At 34.2% G+C, this 15866-nt stretch overlaps 2 protein-coding genes across 3 annotated transcripts; one reads left to right on the top strand and one right to left on the bottom strand.

Annotated features, from left to right (window-relative positions):
- Nucleotides 1–1916: 1916 nt before the first annotated feature.
- LOC123924472 (anthranilate phosphoribosyltransferase) lies at nt 1917–9619 on the bottom strand. 2 transcript variants are annotated; one of them, XM_045977372.1, is made up of 10 exons: nt 9122–9619; nt 6697–7179; nt 6429–6586; nt 6222–6305; nt 4942–4994; nt 3618–3699; nt 3372–3479; nt 3038–3161; nt 2727–2812; nt 1917–2361 (listed from the first exon to the last, which is right to left on the bottom strand). In XM_045977372.1, exons 1-10 carry the CDS (start codon nt 9498–9500, stop codon nt 2140–2142), a joined length of 1779 nt encoding a protein of 592 aa, XP_045833328.1. In that variant the 5' UTR covers nt 9501–9619; the 3' UTR covers nt 1917–2139. The 2 variants fall into 2 exon arrangements, with proteins under 2 accessions (XP_045833328.1, XP_045833329.1); XM_045977373.1 differs by lacking the exon at nt 6222–6305 and having other exon boundaries at nt 9122–9606.
- A 2893-nt stretch (nt 9620–12512) lies between these two features.
- LOC123922909 (protein POOR HOMOLOGOUS SYNAPSIS 1) lies at nt 12513–15643 on the top strand. Its single transcript, XM_045975570.1, has 8 exons — nt 12513–12773; nt 13003–13119; nt 13924–13986; nt 14170–14218; nt 14618–14839; nt 14935–14984; nt 15100–15127; nt 15418–15643. The coding sequence occupies exons 1-8, from the start codon at nt 12513–12515 to the stop codon at nt 15474–15476; spliced, it is 849 nt and encodes a 282-aa protein (XP_045831526.1). The 3' UTR covers nt 15477–15643.
- The last annotated feature ends 223 nt before the right edge of the window (nt 15644–15866 follow it).

Below are 15866 nucleotides of genomic sequence, written 5' to 3'. Positions count from 1 at the left end.
GAAAAAAAAACTGATAGAGAGAAATATATACCTATGTTGGCCTCAATGCATGTGTTCCATTTGTTACTACAATTACTGAATGAATGCCAAGATCTCATTTGTCTAGATGAAATGTCAAACCCAGCTAATTGTTTGGATAAACCATCAAATAAACCAGCCATCATACCAGCCAATTGTTTTGGAATACTTTAGGAGAGTGGTCCACACAAGATATTTGGCACATAATTAGTGGATGAATGTGATTTGCTAAGCCTATAGATGTCTATTGCTAATTGGTCAATCCATTAGGGTTTTGAATTAGGGTTTCAAAGTTTATGATCTTTTATGTATATATAGATGACACGCACCAAAAATCTTACTGGAAAAATGAAAACGGGGCAATCCTTTCTAAAGACCAGCAAGGTAATAACATACTTATCTAGATTTCACAATGATGTTTTCTCTACCCCTCCCATGAATCTTTTATACCCCCAATATTCCAATTTTACCCTTACATAAAAATTTGGTTCGCAGAAACTGATTTTTTTCTAGTGCAAATTCAGAGTAAATTTCGGTTTTTAGAAACCGAAATTTGTTTTCAAGGCAAAAAAAAAACTTCGGTTTCTACGAACCGAAGTTTTTTCAAGGGCAAAATTGGAAATTCAAGGGGATAAAAGATTCATGGGGGGTGAGAAGAGAAAACATCTTTCACAATCGTGCCAGTTTGCCATCAACAAAAATGTTTTCATGTGAACTATACTCCATCCATCTTAAAATAAATGACATAATTTTATTACGTATACTATTCATATAATCTACTTTAACCATATTTTTTTTACTAATATATAAATGCAAATATTAACATATAAGATTTTTTTTAATGTAATAACATATAAGATGTTTAATTTGTCTCTATGAGTATTTTCAAGATATATATAATTATTAATGATTAAAATTGTACATTGACAAACGTGAACAATAAATTATGTCATATATTTTGGGACGGACGGAGTACCATTATAATCATCAAATTCAAATATGATCTATAATTCACTTAGATCAGTCCAAGTGAGATCATTCTTATAGAGCCTAGATGCCAGAAATAGATATCTTATACGATTACAATGCAGTATAGTACATGATTATATGATTATAACTTCATTTTCAAGACAACTGTGTTTGATTGTCCATTTTGCTTGTTTGGTTCTCATTCACTTTTAAACTTACGTTTTACCTGTTTTGGATGCACTTATAAAGTTTCTATCGGTTAAATTTGTTAACAATGTCTATTGATTTAATTTACTGATGAGTTTCTAAGCCAAATAATTTTCTACTTTAGAATTCACACTTTCAAGTTATTTCATCAATTTGTATTTTAAACCGTATTCTAATCGAAGTTTAATTTTGATAAAATATCATAAGATTAACTTAAAAGTTAAAACCTGGTAACTCAAATCTCGTGAAGCATTCCGACATAAACCTTCAAACACACAAATACATCGGTCAAATCATCTGTCATGTTAATGGCTTAATGTGCCAAGTAGATATGTCCAAAAGCTCAAATGGTGCCCCACTAATCCTCTCCATTTATCGAAAAATTCAGTTGAAAAGAGAAGGGTTTAAAGAATGAAATAATAATATCAAAAAGAGAGGACCCCAACCCACATGACAAATGCAATTGCAAAGTTCCAAAACCATTCTCACTTCTCAGGAATGTTTTTAGTTCAGGTAGGCCACGGAAGAATTCAAGGACGGATCCGGATGGAGATGGTGATTTCCTGAATAGCTGAAATTTTATACTAGTAAATATGTCAATTGCACTCTTTTATCCAACACATAAAATCCAACGCAGCAGAACAAGTTGGTGAGTACAGGTTCAAATTCTCTAATTAGATTTGGAGAAAATTACTAAATTTCCGTTTCTAATAAAACAACAATGCACAAAAATTTCAAATATTGAAAAGTCGTATTTTACTTACAAATCATGTTGTAGAATGTTATACAAAGGTGTAACTAAAACCTCAAAATTGATTAATAAAATTAATCAACTATTGAGTCTCACTCCAAAATTTTCTCAGCACCTGAGGTTTTACCTTTCCCCTTTAATCCCTCGTGTCATGCTCCGTAAAAATATATTTGCAATGTTTGTATGGAACTATTTTAACTAACTTTGTGGGAGAGCTTGATATAGTTTAGGAGCCGTTTCAATGCATTACCACTGTCAATGGCTTCTCGGGCTCTACCCAACGCTACAGATATATCTTCTGCACCTTCAGCACCAAGCAAGTGATCCACCATTCCAGCATTCAATACAATTCGATCATATGCTGGTCCTTTTTCTCCACTGAGAGCTGCTAAACCTAATTCAATGTTCTTTGAGACCTGAAGTTTCAAAAACAAAAAATTAATGTCCGTCTGAAAACTTCAATTCTATATTAGAAGTTTTCCAATACCTGTGATGATACTAAACAATATATTGTTTATTAACACATTAAAATTCTAATTCAAAAGAATAAACTCTTTGGGGTTAACGTGCAAAAGGATATAGCCATGAACAAGGATTTTTAGTTTTTAACAGGTGTCTATCTAATTTATCTAACACCGTTGACTGCAACACCCTTAACAGAAATGGAAAAATATGAACATATTGTACGAGAAAGTGAATTGCAGCCATATTTCTTTTAAGTTCCTGATATTTGATAGAACATTACAGAAGGGAGAAAAACATAAAATCTAGAGAACTTTACGGATCTATCAGTTCTTGGTGTATCTGTGGGTTGGAAACCATAGTCCTTCGCATTGACCTCAAGACTAAATCCTTCACGTGTAACTCCTGCAATATGAAATAAAAATATTTTAAGTGAATCAATCTAAGGTACGATGTTATGCAAAATTATCAGTTTGCTAATCCAAAACTGGCAGTGATAGGGTTGTCAATGAGCATGAAAAAAATAAAGTAGACAACAAAAATAATAGACACAGACACGTGAATTTTTATTATTTAAGCAAAAAATTTATATTGATCTAATAGAAGTAAATAAGGAAACCAAATACATACCACCAAGTTCAGATGTGGATGCAATGTCAAGTGAATGAAACCCTGAACAGTAATTCACTGGAATTCCCTTTGTCGTGCTAACTGATCGCAGTCTTGTAGTCATTGAGAGGGCTCCTTCTTCTCCCTAAAATATGAGCATAAGCAGGGCAACATGAAGAGGCTTCTTTTGTCAAAGTGTAAGCATCTTTCAATATTAATTATATTATAATAGCATGATTTAACCAACTATAGTAAGAAAGAAAAACAATAGGTTGTAATACAACCAATAGTTTATAGTTTATGGAGAAAAAAGGATACTTAGAAAAGTCCATGATTACAAAAAGTAAAAACCAACCTTCACTACCAAACCAGAATGTACACCCCTTCTTTTCATGAGCATTAACAATGAATCTTCATAACCTCCATGATAAAATCCAGTAACAATAGCTTCCTTACCACTTGCCTGTTGAAAAGTAAACATTTTTAACTACATAAACAGATGATGACATCTTCAGATGGTAACATCTGTAAGAAAAGGAAAAAAAAATGAAATTATGTGCATTCTTCATATTGCTATGAATAGATAAAGTCCGAGTCTCACCTTTATATATTGCTGAACCTTTTCAGTTGTTGCAAGTGGAGGGCGCTTCTTTATGTGCTCCCTTATCCCAATTAAAGAGTATCTGTAGAAAGAATAACAATATTTAACCTACTCCATTCCAATAGTACTGCTATACTACATTATACATAAATACAGCACCATACTGAACATTCCCAAATAGCAATATAATTTAGCTTAAAATACTCATTTAACCATTGTTTGAATAGCTAGACATGAAAAGAAGATGGAATTGGCATTCTCTCAAATTTACTAGTTCGTTTTGTTTCTTTTCATCATTTCTTCTCATCCACATATTGGGTAAGTCCCTATAGTTATACCACAAATTCAATTTTGTCCCTAAAGTGGAAAACAATTTTAAAGTGTCCCTATAGTTTCCAAACAATGAAAATAGTCCCTATAGCTTTTTAACAAGGTAATACAACCTCAATTTGGTCCTTCAAGAGTTCAAGTTACATTTCAAAAGGGAACCAAACTTGGGTTACAGGGTGCATTTTTACATTGTTCCGAAACAAAAGGAACTCTATTAAATGATTTTGAACTGTAAAGATTAAATATAATTTAGAATAAAACTGTGTATATGGCCCGAATGAGTTATTGAATCTCTAATTGTGTATGATATATTCCTGTCAGATTTTATATTTGGCCTAACTCATCCTCACAAAACCGGCTTGTAAGGTGAGGGCTGCCACTTGCTTATAAACACCACACAGGCCATATCTCTTAGCAATGTGGGACTAAATCCACCCCTTCACACCCAACACAATGAAGGTGTTGGAGGCTGCAATGAAGGCAACCCAAATGCCGCAATTAGGCAGATTGGGGTGGACCGCAATGAAGGCGGAATATCCAACACACCCCCTCACGCTCAGGCCCAATGGGCCTGAAGCGTGGACGATGCGGGAAGCCCAACAATAGATCTAGGATAGGCTCTGATACCATCTCAGATTTTATATTGGGCCTAACTCATCCTTACAAAACCGGCTTGTAAGGTGAGGATTGCCTCTAGTATATAAACACTACACAGGCCATATCTCTTAGCAATGTGGGACTAAATCCACCCCTTCACACCCAACACAATGAAGGTGTTGGAGGCTGCAATGAAGGCAACCCAAATGCCGCAATTAGGCGGACGGGGGCGGACCGCAATGAAGGCGGAATATCCAACAATTCCAGATGTCTACAAGATGATTAACCAGGAGACTTTGCAATTTAGAAATTCCAAAAGAAAAGCATCAAAACTTTTCCCAATGGAATCCAAAGTTAATTAGGCCTAGACAAATAATATATGGTTTGATGCTCATACAGAGACGGGCGAGCTTCACGCTGACTTACATAAGCAAAACCAACTTCATCATCCTGGAAATATAACAAAGATAGATATTGTAAGAAATAACATACATAGGATCATTATGATTGTACAGTATCATGTAAACATAGAAAATAAGGTACTATTAATCTTTGTTGTGACACACACACACACACACAAAATTAAGCTCCGCAGTGTAAGATACTGGATTCACTCATGCCCCTAATTTGAGGAATACCAGCCTCAATTCTCACTATCACACAGTCTGCTTTTGTATTTATTTTAGTGTTACAGCTCAGGTTCCATTGCCGTATACAATTGTAATTATTTCACTTGTCTCTCCTATTCACGGTCAATTGGTCCTTGGGGTATTGATTTCCTTACTCACAATCACATTTTTGGTAAAAATTGTAATTCTCTAAACTGTATACCTTATTTACAAAAAGTTTCCATGGCCAATGGTCCCCACACACAATCCACAGGAGTAGGTACTACCCATCCCTTATTTTTATTTTATATATTTGGTCCAAGTTCCTATTTAATCATCATTAGTTAATTGACTCGCTTGCAACAGAGGTCGTAGGCGAGGTTGGCTGGTGGGCATCTTTGAATTGCAGAAACTCGTTATAACCAGCAGCAGAAATAGTAATTTCTTCGCTGACTACAGGAATAGTGACATGGGCAACATTGACAACCTTAGACTGTTGTCTAGCTTTGGTGCAGCATTTGCCTTCAACATGGCCATAGTGATGCAATAACAGTAAGTGCAGTGAGAACCACAACTTTGCATATCACATCAAATTGAATATTTTGTGAGAATCAATTACATCAAGAGATAGTGTAGTCTCATTCAAGAAAAAATAAAATAGACTAGTACTAGCTTTGTTAGTTCGAATGATCAATTTGTAGATGTTTTCACTAAGCCTTTGAAAGGTCCGTGTATAAGCAATAAACATAACAAGCTTGATGCATTTGATTTATATGCTCTAAATTGAGGAAGCAATTTAGAAATAATGTAAATAAGGTAGCTATGCTCTAAATTGAGGAAGTAATTTAGAAATAATGTAAATAGGGTAGCTATCGTTGTACAGTATCATATAGATATAGTCCATAGGGTAGTGTTAGTTTTTGTATTTATTGTGTTTTGTGGATTCACTCGTACGCTCTTTCATTGTCCTTTGTCTCAAATCTAAACAAATAGTATTATATATACAGTGGCCAAACAAAGAGAGAAAAGCATTGTGGTGCTACAAAATATTTGCAGGAAACAAAAAGACCTCAAGAAGTTTTTTGGCGTTGAATGGGGATAAGCTTATATTTGCCCCCATAAACTTCAACATCTGCTCTTCAGTTATACCTCCCTAAAACACAGACAAGTATCCAGAAATATAAAAAAGAAAATGATTCAACAAGGAAAGAATTTCAAAAAGAAAAACATCTTAGTTTGCCACTTAAACACCAAACATGGAGAAAAATTCACACACCTTAGGTGGCATCCAATCTACACCATGAAGCAAGCAAGACTCTCCATAGCAAGATCTAACTGCAGCAACAAATAATGTACTCCTGAAGAAGCGTGTATTGCCATCGTAAGGTTCACCGTAATGAGTCAACGACTTGACATCAGCAATAGGAGGGGGGCCTGAGAGAATGAACTTATGAAACAATTAACAATAGGGATACTAACCATGCAGATTTAGAAAGTAACAAAAGCAAGCCAGAACAAAATTTGAAATCATATTAAAACTTTACCAAGTTCATCATCAAATGCGAGGCAATATGCTTTTAACTCACGATCAGTTTCCCGATTCATGCGTTGACCAATTAAAAACGCCGCAAGCAAAGCCTCACTTGCTCCATGAGGCTTTTCGCCCCCCACTTGGAAGGGAAGAACTTCCTTCAACACACCTTGGACTTCCTCAAATCCAAGATGGCCACCGGCTAACACCTCCCTAAGAGCACCGACCAATCTCATTTCAGTAGTGCCATTGCCAACAAACTGCGGTCCAATTGAACTTCCCAACCCCATCATCAATCCTTCAGGGTCAGCCACGAATACTACATCTGGTGGAAGCACTCTAACTAGAAGTGGCCAAAACGTCTTCATTGCACGCATTTCCCCTTCACTCCATTGTGTCGCCTCAGGAAAGGCATTCGCACGAATTGTCATCGCTGCAAAAAATGCCCCCATTTGGGCTTTAGAAACTTGTTCCTCATCCTTAATTTCTCCCCTAGCTGAGATCAAATGAAAAGTGGTTAGAAAACGCTAACACAAACAATTCAAGTTTTTCATTATAAAACCTGTAGGGCACCTTTGAATGAAAGAAAAAGTGGAGTGAAAAATTGAATACTCCCTCCGGTCCTATATATAAGAAAAACATTACTTTTTAGATACATTGTAAAATTGATGTATCTAGTCTATAATATAGTCTAGATACATTAGTTTTACAATGTATCTAAAAAGTAATCTTTACCTTATATATAGGACTAGAGGGAGTAGAACGAAAAGTGGATCATCTTTTTCATTTGATTTCATCTATTTTAAAACAATCAAAACCAAAATAAACAAACAAAAATCAACCAAAGAACCTAGCATTGTTCATCATCATTCCATTCCACTCTATATCATTAGTTTCCATCATATACAAAGTTTTCTAACAGAACACCAGCACACACATTTCAAATATTCCATTCTAAAACCCAATCCTGTATGTGTCGGGAAGGGGAGAAAATATAGGGTTTTAGATTGGATAGTAACAGCAATGGCATGTACTCCATCATTTTTTTTATTCCAAACTATCTTATCTCATTCTAAACAATCCAAACAGTAGAACTTAAAATCATTGCTATGGCCCAGATATAATAAACACCAAGCTCAAGTATTATGAGATGTGATAGAATGCACTAGTGTGGGTTGAGTACCTCTTGTACTTTGTCCATTTCTTACACACATATATATACATAATTTATTTGCTGATAAAAAAAAAAAGAAAAAAGAAGGGCTCTAGAAGCTTCAATGATGAGCCACTACACTAGTCACCAATTCTGTTTTACAATTCTACAAGTTAGCATTGTTTTCAGATTCCATGGAAAATGCCGATTATGCTTGTTCCGGTTATATGGAGATGCTATATATGCAATGAATGAAAAGCAAGAAGAATGAAAATGAAAAGGCTTCAGTTTGCTTTCCTTATTTTCGGTTTTCATTTTCACTTCAACTAATAAACATATGAGAATATAAATCAAATATCTTCCTCATCCTTTTTCTTATAAAATCTATGAAAACAGATCTAACATTTTCAGAAATTACGAAAATGTGAAAACATTGTTTTCATTGTTTCTAAAAATGCAATTTTCCTAACTTACCCTCCAACATCTCTCTATCACAATTGTTTCCTACATGAGTCTTTCATCTCCTTGTTAGTAACATGTTTTCTACTTCTTTCCTTTGCAATGTTTCCCGGTTTTCTAGTTTTTTTTTTACTCTGTTTGTATTGACTTATTTGAGCTTATCCATCAGACACAAGCATTTGTGAGATTGTTTGGGAAAACTTTATGAAAACAGCTTTTGATAAGCTATTTTCAGCTTATTTTCTCAAGCTCTCCAGAATAGCTTCAGTTTGATTTTATTTTATCTTTTGTTATAGAAATAACTACTCGCTCCAGTTTTTTTTTTTTTTTTTGAGTATCCATTTAGAATAGTAACACAGTTAAGAAAGTGTATTTTTGTATCTTATCTTCCTATTATACCCTAATGTTAATCCACCAATAAATTGTTACTTTTTTGCACACACTTTTTCTTTCCAATAAATTTAATATATTAGGTAAAAAAAACAAAATTTAATATGTTATGTAACAAAAAAAATTTAAAAAAAAATAGTTTTCCAAATATATAGCATTAATTAGTTTTATCGAAAAAATAAGAGTATTTGACAAAAGGGTACAATTGACAAATCATATCGAGTAATACATAATCACTTATGCTATAAGCACTCGCTTAAGCTATCAAAGTACATTAAAATCATCCAATTCAATTCAACTTAATTCCTTTCCATCAATCCCAACATAGCTTTAACATGCTCTACTATTACAAAAACCTACGATCAAGCACTTTACAAATTCTGTTACGATTACAAACACCAATAACATAGTAACGTGAGTTAAAAGAAAGAAGAACCTGATCTAAGAATTGTATCAAACACCTTGAAGGCTTGTTGTTCATCAAGCGGTCGAGTTTGCGTCGGACCAGTACAAACCCTAGTTTGAGCTTCCAACACCGTTTGATTAGGCTTAGTTAATGTCGACCTCCGATAAGAAGACGACAACGTCGGGTTCCGAACATCGAATTCTGGAATCCCGAATTGCTCAACGGTGGCAGAATCCAGAAGAGCTTTTGCCGCCAATGAAAGCTTTCTCCGGCCAATCCAACGGTGGCGATCTTGGAGAAGGAGTTTGGGAAATGGATGGGGATAAAAGCGAGTGGAGTTTGGGGTTTTGGATAGGAAAAATGAGTTGGTTGAAGAGAGAATAGGTTCTGGATTTAGTAACGCTTTCATTGCTTTTTGAGTGTGTTGCGATATTCACAAGGAGAAATGAAAGAAGAATTGAAGAAGATGCGGATGAACAAACAAAGTTAACAGTAGCGCTGCTGAAAAATATTATTTAAAATCTCAAAAGACTATAAATCTAATTAAATTTCCATTATCAAAAGAAATCTAATTCTTTAAAAAAAAAAATCTAATTAATTTGTTTCGGTTAACTTAGCTAAGTTCGTAGGGATATTACATTATAGGCTTAAATGATCAATTCGTTTTTGATTTTCATCTCTGTATGTTTTTTTTTTTTTTTGTTTTAAAATAGTCTCTGTGCAAATCCATTTGGTTTTAGTCTCTAACGCTAAGTGTCGTTACAAAAATGATGACATGTCAAATAGAGGTTGACGTGGCAATGTGTGACGTGGCAAACGAGATGATGTGTCAATAATGATGCTCAGTCATCCACTTAGAGGGGTCAAATCCAAAAAAAAAATTGTAGAGAGGGACAAAAACCAAAAAAACGAAATTAAACCCAAATTTTTTTTTTTTCATAACAGGTTAGCGACTAAAGACAATTTGGTGAGGTGTAACATCATTTCTCATTACTCTCAATTTTTGTGTGACTAGATGCGGGGGATTGGAAACAACTCATCATTTGTTCCTCTCTTGCCCTGTTTTTGCACCGTTGTGGTGTTTGGTTATATCTTGGATTTGTATATCATGAGTTGATCTGTTTTTGTTACTACTATATCATTTTGTTCAATTTATTCATTCTTCTGGAGGATTGGGAGCTCGTCGTTCATTCTTGCAGCTTATTTAACTCGGTTGTGTAGAATGAGCGGAATAATAGAGTTTTCAAGGCTAAGGAAACTACAATTCACCAGATGCTAGATAAAGTTAAATTACATTTGATTTGGTCGATGAAAGCCTATAATGTTAATCTTGGTTGGTGGTCGAGCCCTTTTGTTTGTATAGGCATCGATTAAGTTTTTTGTTTTTTTGTTGTGTTTTGCTTCATACTGACCGTAAACTTTTGAGGTTTTGTCTGGCACACCATGTGCTAGTCAGGACTCGTCGTTGATATTAATATATTTCATTTTTTGCTTGTTAAAAAAAACTATTTTTTTTTAAAATATTTTATTTTCATTTAAATTTTACTTTTTGAAACAAAATTATTTATTAAATTATCATAATAATTTTTATTTTAACATTTATTATTTTTCAATTGATGATAAAACAAATATATTTAATCTTTATTCAGAAGTTATTGATCTAAAATAAAATTTTGTTAATTCTAATTCCAATACATAGATATTCCAAGGTTATACTTGCTTGAATTATTATTTTTTTTTACTAACTTGCTTGAATTCTCGAAAGGTTACATTGTTGTGTCATATTTATGTAAAAAAAACTCAAAAGTCTATGTGTTTTCCCAGAGATTCGGTAAACTAATGAACTTATGGGAGTAAGAGATTGAACATAACAACTTCAGTTGCACTGTGTTTGATTTGAAAACCGTTCCCTGAACAAACTAGGGTAAGAGACCACACAAAATCAGAGATAAATCTAAATTGTAAATATCAAATTCCTACTAATATTTTTTTAAATAGGTAAATAAAAAATCTTTTGAAAATACCCTTTTAATTCTAAGATAATTTTTTGATTGAATTAATCCTATGATCTTCACTTATATCTAGGGTTGAGCACGGACCCACGATCTGACTCGAAGCCGATATAATCAGCAACACATTGAAACTCGATCATGAATGGTTGTATACGGGTAGATGCGAGTCTCTAAAATTCTATCTCTTCGTAACCGAAGCTGACTGAACAACCATTAAAAATCTAAATTAATTTTTTTCCTTCTTCCCCCCTCTCTCTCAATCTCGTATACTCTTCGCTTTGTTGTTTTTATCAATCTTTTTTTTTTGTCTTAGATGAAGTGGTAAATTCACTGAAATTAAACTCACATAATGGTGAGATACCGGGTTCGAACCCGGGTCATGACGTCCGACCTAACAATTTCGGCATTTTTTGCCAATTGAGCTAAGACTTGTAGAAGAAAAATGTATTATTTTTCATGCTTATGATATGTTGATGAAGGAGGTGCAAAATACTATATATTTATACTTCTCTTCTACTTGATCTATTATTGTCTTTAGATCTACAAATTTAAAAACAAAGTAACATCTCACCCTCTTTGTTTCTCCATTTAGTTTTTCTATCATTTGTTACATTCTGTACAAGATATTAATTTATTTGAAAATTAGGAATTTATGGATAATTGAGTTTTAGATGTAAACAAATTTCAATTTAACCCGTAATAACCGACTTGTTCTACCTGCCACCCGAACAAACTAAAGATGTAGATAGTCATAATTGAGTCTAAATTAAATCGTTGTGGTTTTAATCGATTTTGTAGTTTCGGCCCCAACCCGACCAAAACCGACTGATGCTCATGCTTAGATCATTCTCCACCCACACACACACCCACAAAATTTTCTAATCGATAAAAAAAATTCATCACCAACCTACTATGGAGGTTACACTTACAGTTCGCTACACCCTTTTCGTATTCATCTTGCGTGATCTTAATACTAAGGATGTCGCCTTTAATTGCAGGAGACAGAGGGCTAGCAATTGAAACCTCACATGAGTCGTGCAACGATTGAACAAACGTGCGAGAATGCAAAAGTGTGATATTAAATGAGTCTAAATGTCTTTTATACCCCCCAAAATATTTAAAAATTTTGGTAATGGAGGAAATGAAAATGATAGAAAATGGAGAAGATTTTTACTTCAAAATTTCTAATGAATAAAAAAAATTAATTAATTTATTTAAATAAAAAATATTAGAATGTGGCTTTGCAAATTTTGTATCGTCACCGTCTACAAAGCGCTTTAGTGCCACGTGTAACCGTAACCGATCCAGATGCGTGATAATTTTCCCATAAATTACAGAACGTAGTTCAAATTTTTTGTTTGGTCCGCTTTCTCGTGTGATAGAAACAGAGAAGAGAGAATTCAAAAACAATGGCGGGAACAGTAGCAGTGAGATCAACAAACTCAATAAGTGACGAGTGGGAGATTTGCTTCGCATGCTTCATCCCTTTCCCTCATTCCATCACTTCTCCATCTTCCTCCTCCGGTCTTCATCCTCTCCCTCCTCGCCTCCGTAATCATCCTCCTCGCGGCACCTGGATCTCATCTTCCACCTCCACTTTTCTCCGATTCTCCCCCGATCTATCGTTTTCCGATGTCATTTTCACTGTCTCCATCAACGGCAAACTATTCGTAAGTCCTCACTCTTGCATTTGTTTTATATATTCAGATTTGTTCAAAACGGAACTGTTATTGCTATTACTTAATCGATGTAACTGTTTTTGAGTTTCGGAAGTGAAGAAGCTTGATTCAGTATTTTCGGAGGTTTTAATTTTGTGTGTGTTTTGGATCGAAGTGATTTTGTTGTAGGAGAATGTTTTTTGGAATTTGAATTGTGAAATTACTGTGTGATTTTTTGCAGGAAGAGCATTACGTTTCGAAACTGCATTTTTCGTGGCCTCAAGTATCGTGTGATCTTGGATTTCCTGCAAGGGGAATTAGAACTGTGCTGGTTAGTTACAGAGATTCCCGTGGCGAGGTAATTTTTCACTACACAATTATTGTTAATGTTGCGTATGATGTTAATTCATATATCCACTGTGATTTTAGTGGATTAAATAATCAGATTAGTTCCTAATTTTTTTCGATCTATGATGTGTTTATTAGTCAAATTGTTAAATTAGTTCTGGATGTGCATTCTATGATCATGATTTGATGTGAGCTATGTTGGAAATTGCCGTTTGAGTTATGTTGTGGATTTTGACATTGCGGCAAAATATTTATAAATGCAGTTGATGCAGCCGCAATTGCAATTAATTGCATTACCGTTGTCGAGACTTCAAAAACCTTTATGTTGTATTTGCAAATTGCAATTGTGCTTGTGGATTGCAATTTAGAACTAAAATGTGAGGACTGATTTTAACTGAAGGAGTTGTATTGCTTTGGAGAAACTTCATATTTTTGAAGGATCACTTTAACTATATTTGCTAGATTTTCACATTTAAGAAGTTAGTTAATTGAATTAGTCTGATAGAGCACTTTTTGGTTAAGGATTGCATAACAATATGCTAGTTAATTTCCTTTCTAACTTTATGTGGTCATGTGTTGATTTTGGAGATAAATTTGATAATAACTTGCCTCATGGCTATTCCATCTTGACTTGCAACAATTCAGTGTTGATTTTCGCATTGGTTACTGTAACTTTGCATGAATGTAGTAGTAGAGTTTTGTTAGGACGAGACATACTTAACTTATTGAGTGAACAACAAATCTAGTCACACACATACACTACCTTATTCAAACAGATTATGATAATTGCGAAGCTACTTTTCCTTTTTGGCAGATTCAAAAGTTTGCAATGCGGTTCCCATCAATCTATGAAACACAATTCATCAGTGCTTTGAAGGTAAACAATTGTTATCATAATACAATAAATCACCACGAAAATACATAGAACCAGGGGTTGCACTTGCACTTGTATAAACAACTACATTATTTCCTTGTCGATTCTTGATGATTGTGTTCCTTCCCAGGAGGTCCTAAAAGATGACAAGGGCCCATAACCTTTTAAATATCGACTTTGGTTCAGAAATTTCGTCTCAATCAGAATTTATGTCAACAAACAAGAACCCTTACAGGTATAAAACAGCTATGTGCCATTAGTTAGATTTTGTTGGAGTAAATTGAGTTATGATGCATGTTAATTGTCATTTTGTTTCTCTGTTTAATACATAACCATTTACTGATCTGTTTTCTATTTTCATGTACATCCTTTCCCCACTTTTATGTGGTGCAAATATAGTCTCTCATTACCAGATCCGACTCCCGTAAAGTGAGTAATATCAATCGTTTATGAACAAATCAACAGTTGATACTTATGTACATATGCATAACAAATTATGGCTGTCTTGAAATATCAATAATGAATTTTCTGACTTCATTCACAACTCATTTCAATGGAGGAGATAAATCCGTCATTACCTATATTGAAGCATCAGTTGACTTGATTGTGATGGAGATTGGACACATATACTGAGCTTGTTGTGTTTGTGCTTGTAGAGCTTCTAAGGAACCAAGTTTTATGACTCAAGCTGACACTTACATTCCACAAATGCCACTATGTATAAATAATGAAGGAGAGGGACCTTCAGGAACCCAAAAAAAGGAAATAACTCCTGCTCACAACTTTGACTTTGAAAGCATCGGCTTGCCACCCAGTTTTGCCACATTCCTGATGGATTGCTCTGGGGTCAACCATGGTTGGGGAACTTTTCTATTTTAAGTTTAACATAATATTTGTCTTCTGATTTCTATCACATGCTATTTCATTTTAATAAAATAATATATATTTCAGCTCAACCACCAACTGTTAATGAGGAGAATGATCTGAAGTCCCAAATTGTGGTACATATTTTGGATTTCTCATTTTGCTTAGATGTTCTCTAAGTTGTGAATGTTTGGAAGTACATTTTATTTAGTGATTGTTTGTTACTCCTGATGTTCTTTTCGTTTGATGCAGAGATACATGGAAGATTCTTCTTTCCAAGGTAGCAATCCCTCTCGTTCTCTATCTGAACTGAACCTCTCTTACATTTGTTCAATATAACATGCCATTTTTATTTATTTAGTTCTTGTCTTTTTTCTTTTTAGTCCTAGAGTATGAATAGAAAATTCTAAATTCTGAAAACTTCTTAATCTTCTTTAGCTTGAATGGTTTTTATGCATCCTGTATTTTTATGTACCTTGTATATCAGTGAAAGTCTCTAGTCATTGCTTATTATACATCCATTTTTTGTTTTATGTCCAAAATACTTACCTACCAATTTCTTCTTGTTAGATATGTTGGTCAAGGTGGAGAAAGTTATCAGCGAAATGGGGGGTGATATGTGCCTATAGTAGTCCAGGGCATTGAAAATGACACCTAGCTGCAGCTTAGCATCTCTTCGTGCTTACTGAACAATGGTGACGTTCCACGTTCTTCCCAAATTTTGAGCGGCTTTCTATTGATTCTTCAACTCTTTCTTAATATCAGACTGTTCAATCCATGGTGAAACATCGTCTTTACTTCCTTTACTGTTTCAACACATTACAATACCAAGAGAAAGAAGAAAGTAACTGTATGGTAGTTTAGTGTTTAGCAAAACTCAAATCGAATGGTTTCTGTCTGTTTACAAAATCTTTTGTTAGTACAGCGATCTCAGAAAATTTTCAATTTAATCCAGCACAAAATTCTTAGCATTGAGTTTTCAACATTTTGTTATCAGATGATATGGAGCCTGTCAAATT

The sequence above is a fragment of the Trifolium pratense genome, linkage group LG4 (genome assembly GCF_020283565.1).
Source record: "Trifolium pratense cultivar HEN17-A07 linkage group LG4, ARS_RC_1.1, whole genome shotgun sequence".
Lineage (NCBI taxonomy): Eukaryota > Viridiplantae > Streptophyta > Magnoliopsida > Fabales > Fabaceae > Trifolium > Trifolium pratense.
This window is presented reverse-complemented; position numbering and strand designations above follow the sequence as displayed.

Excerpts from the sequence above, each read along its gene's own strand:
- LOC123924472 (XM_045977372.1), bottom strand. The coding sequence starts at position 9,500 with ATGAAAGCGTTACTAAATCCAGAACCTATTCTCTCTTCAACCAACTCA. Across the intron at positions 6,306-6,428 it reads TAGATTGGATGCCACCTAAG|GGAGGTATAACTGAAGAGCA; the intron begins GTGTGTGAATTT and ends TCTGTGTTTTAG. Across the intron at positions 3,700-4,941 it reads CGTGAAGCTCGCCCGTCTCT|ATACTCTTTAATTGGGATAA; the intron begins GTATGAGCATCA and ends TTCTTTCTACAG.
- LOC123922909 (XM_045975570.1), top strand. The coding sequence starts at position 12,513 with ATGGCGGGAACAGTAGCAGTGAGATCAACAAACTCAATAAGTGACGAG. Across the intron at positions 13,120-13,923 it reads ACAGAGATTCCCGTGGCGAG|ATTCAAAAGTTTGCAATGCG; the intron begins GTAATTTTTCAC and ends CCTTTTTGGCAG. Across the intron at positions 15,128-15,417 it reads GGAAGATTCTTCTTTCCAAG|ATATGTTGGTCAAGGTGGAG; the intron begins GTAGCAATCCCT and ends TCTTCTTGTTAG.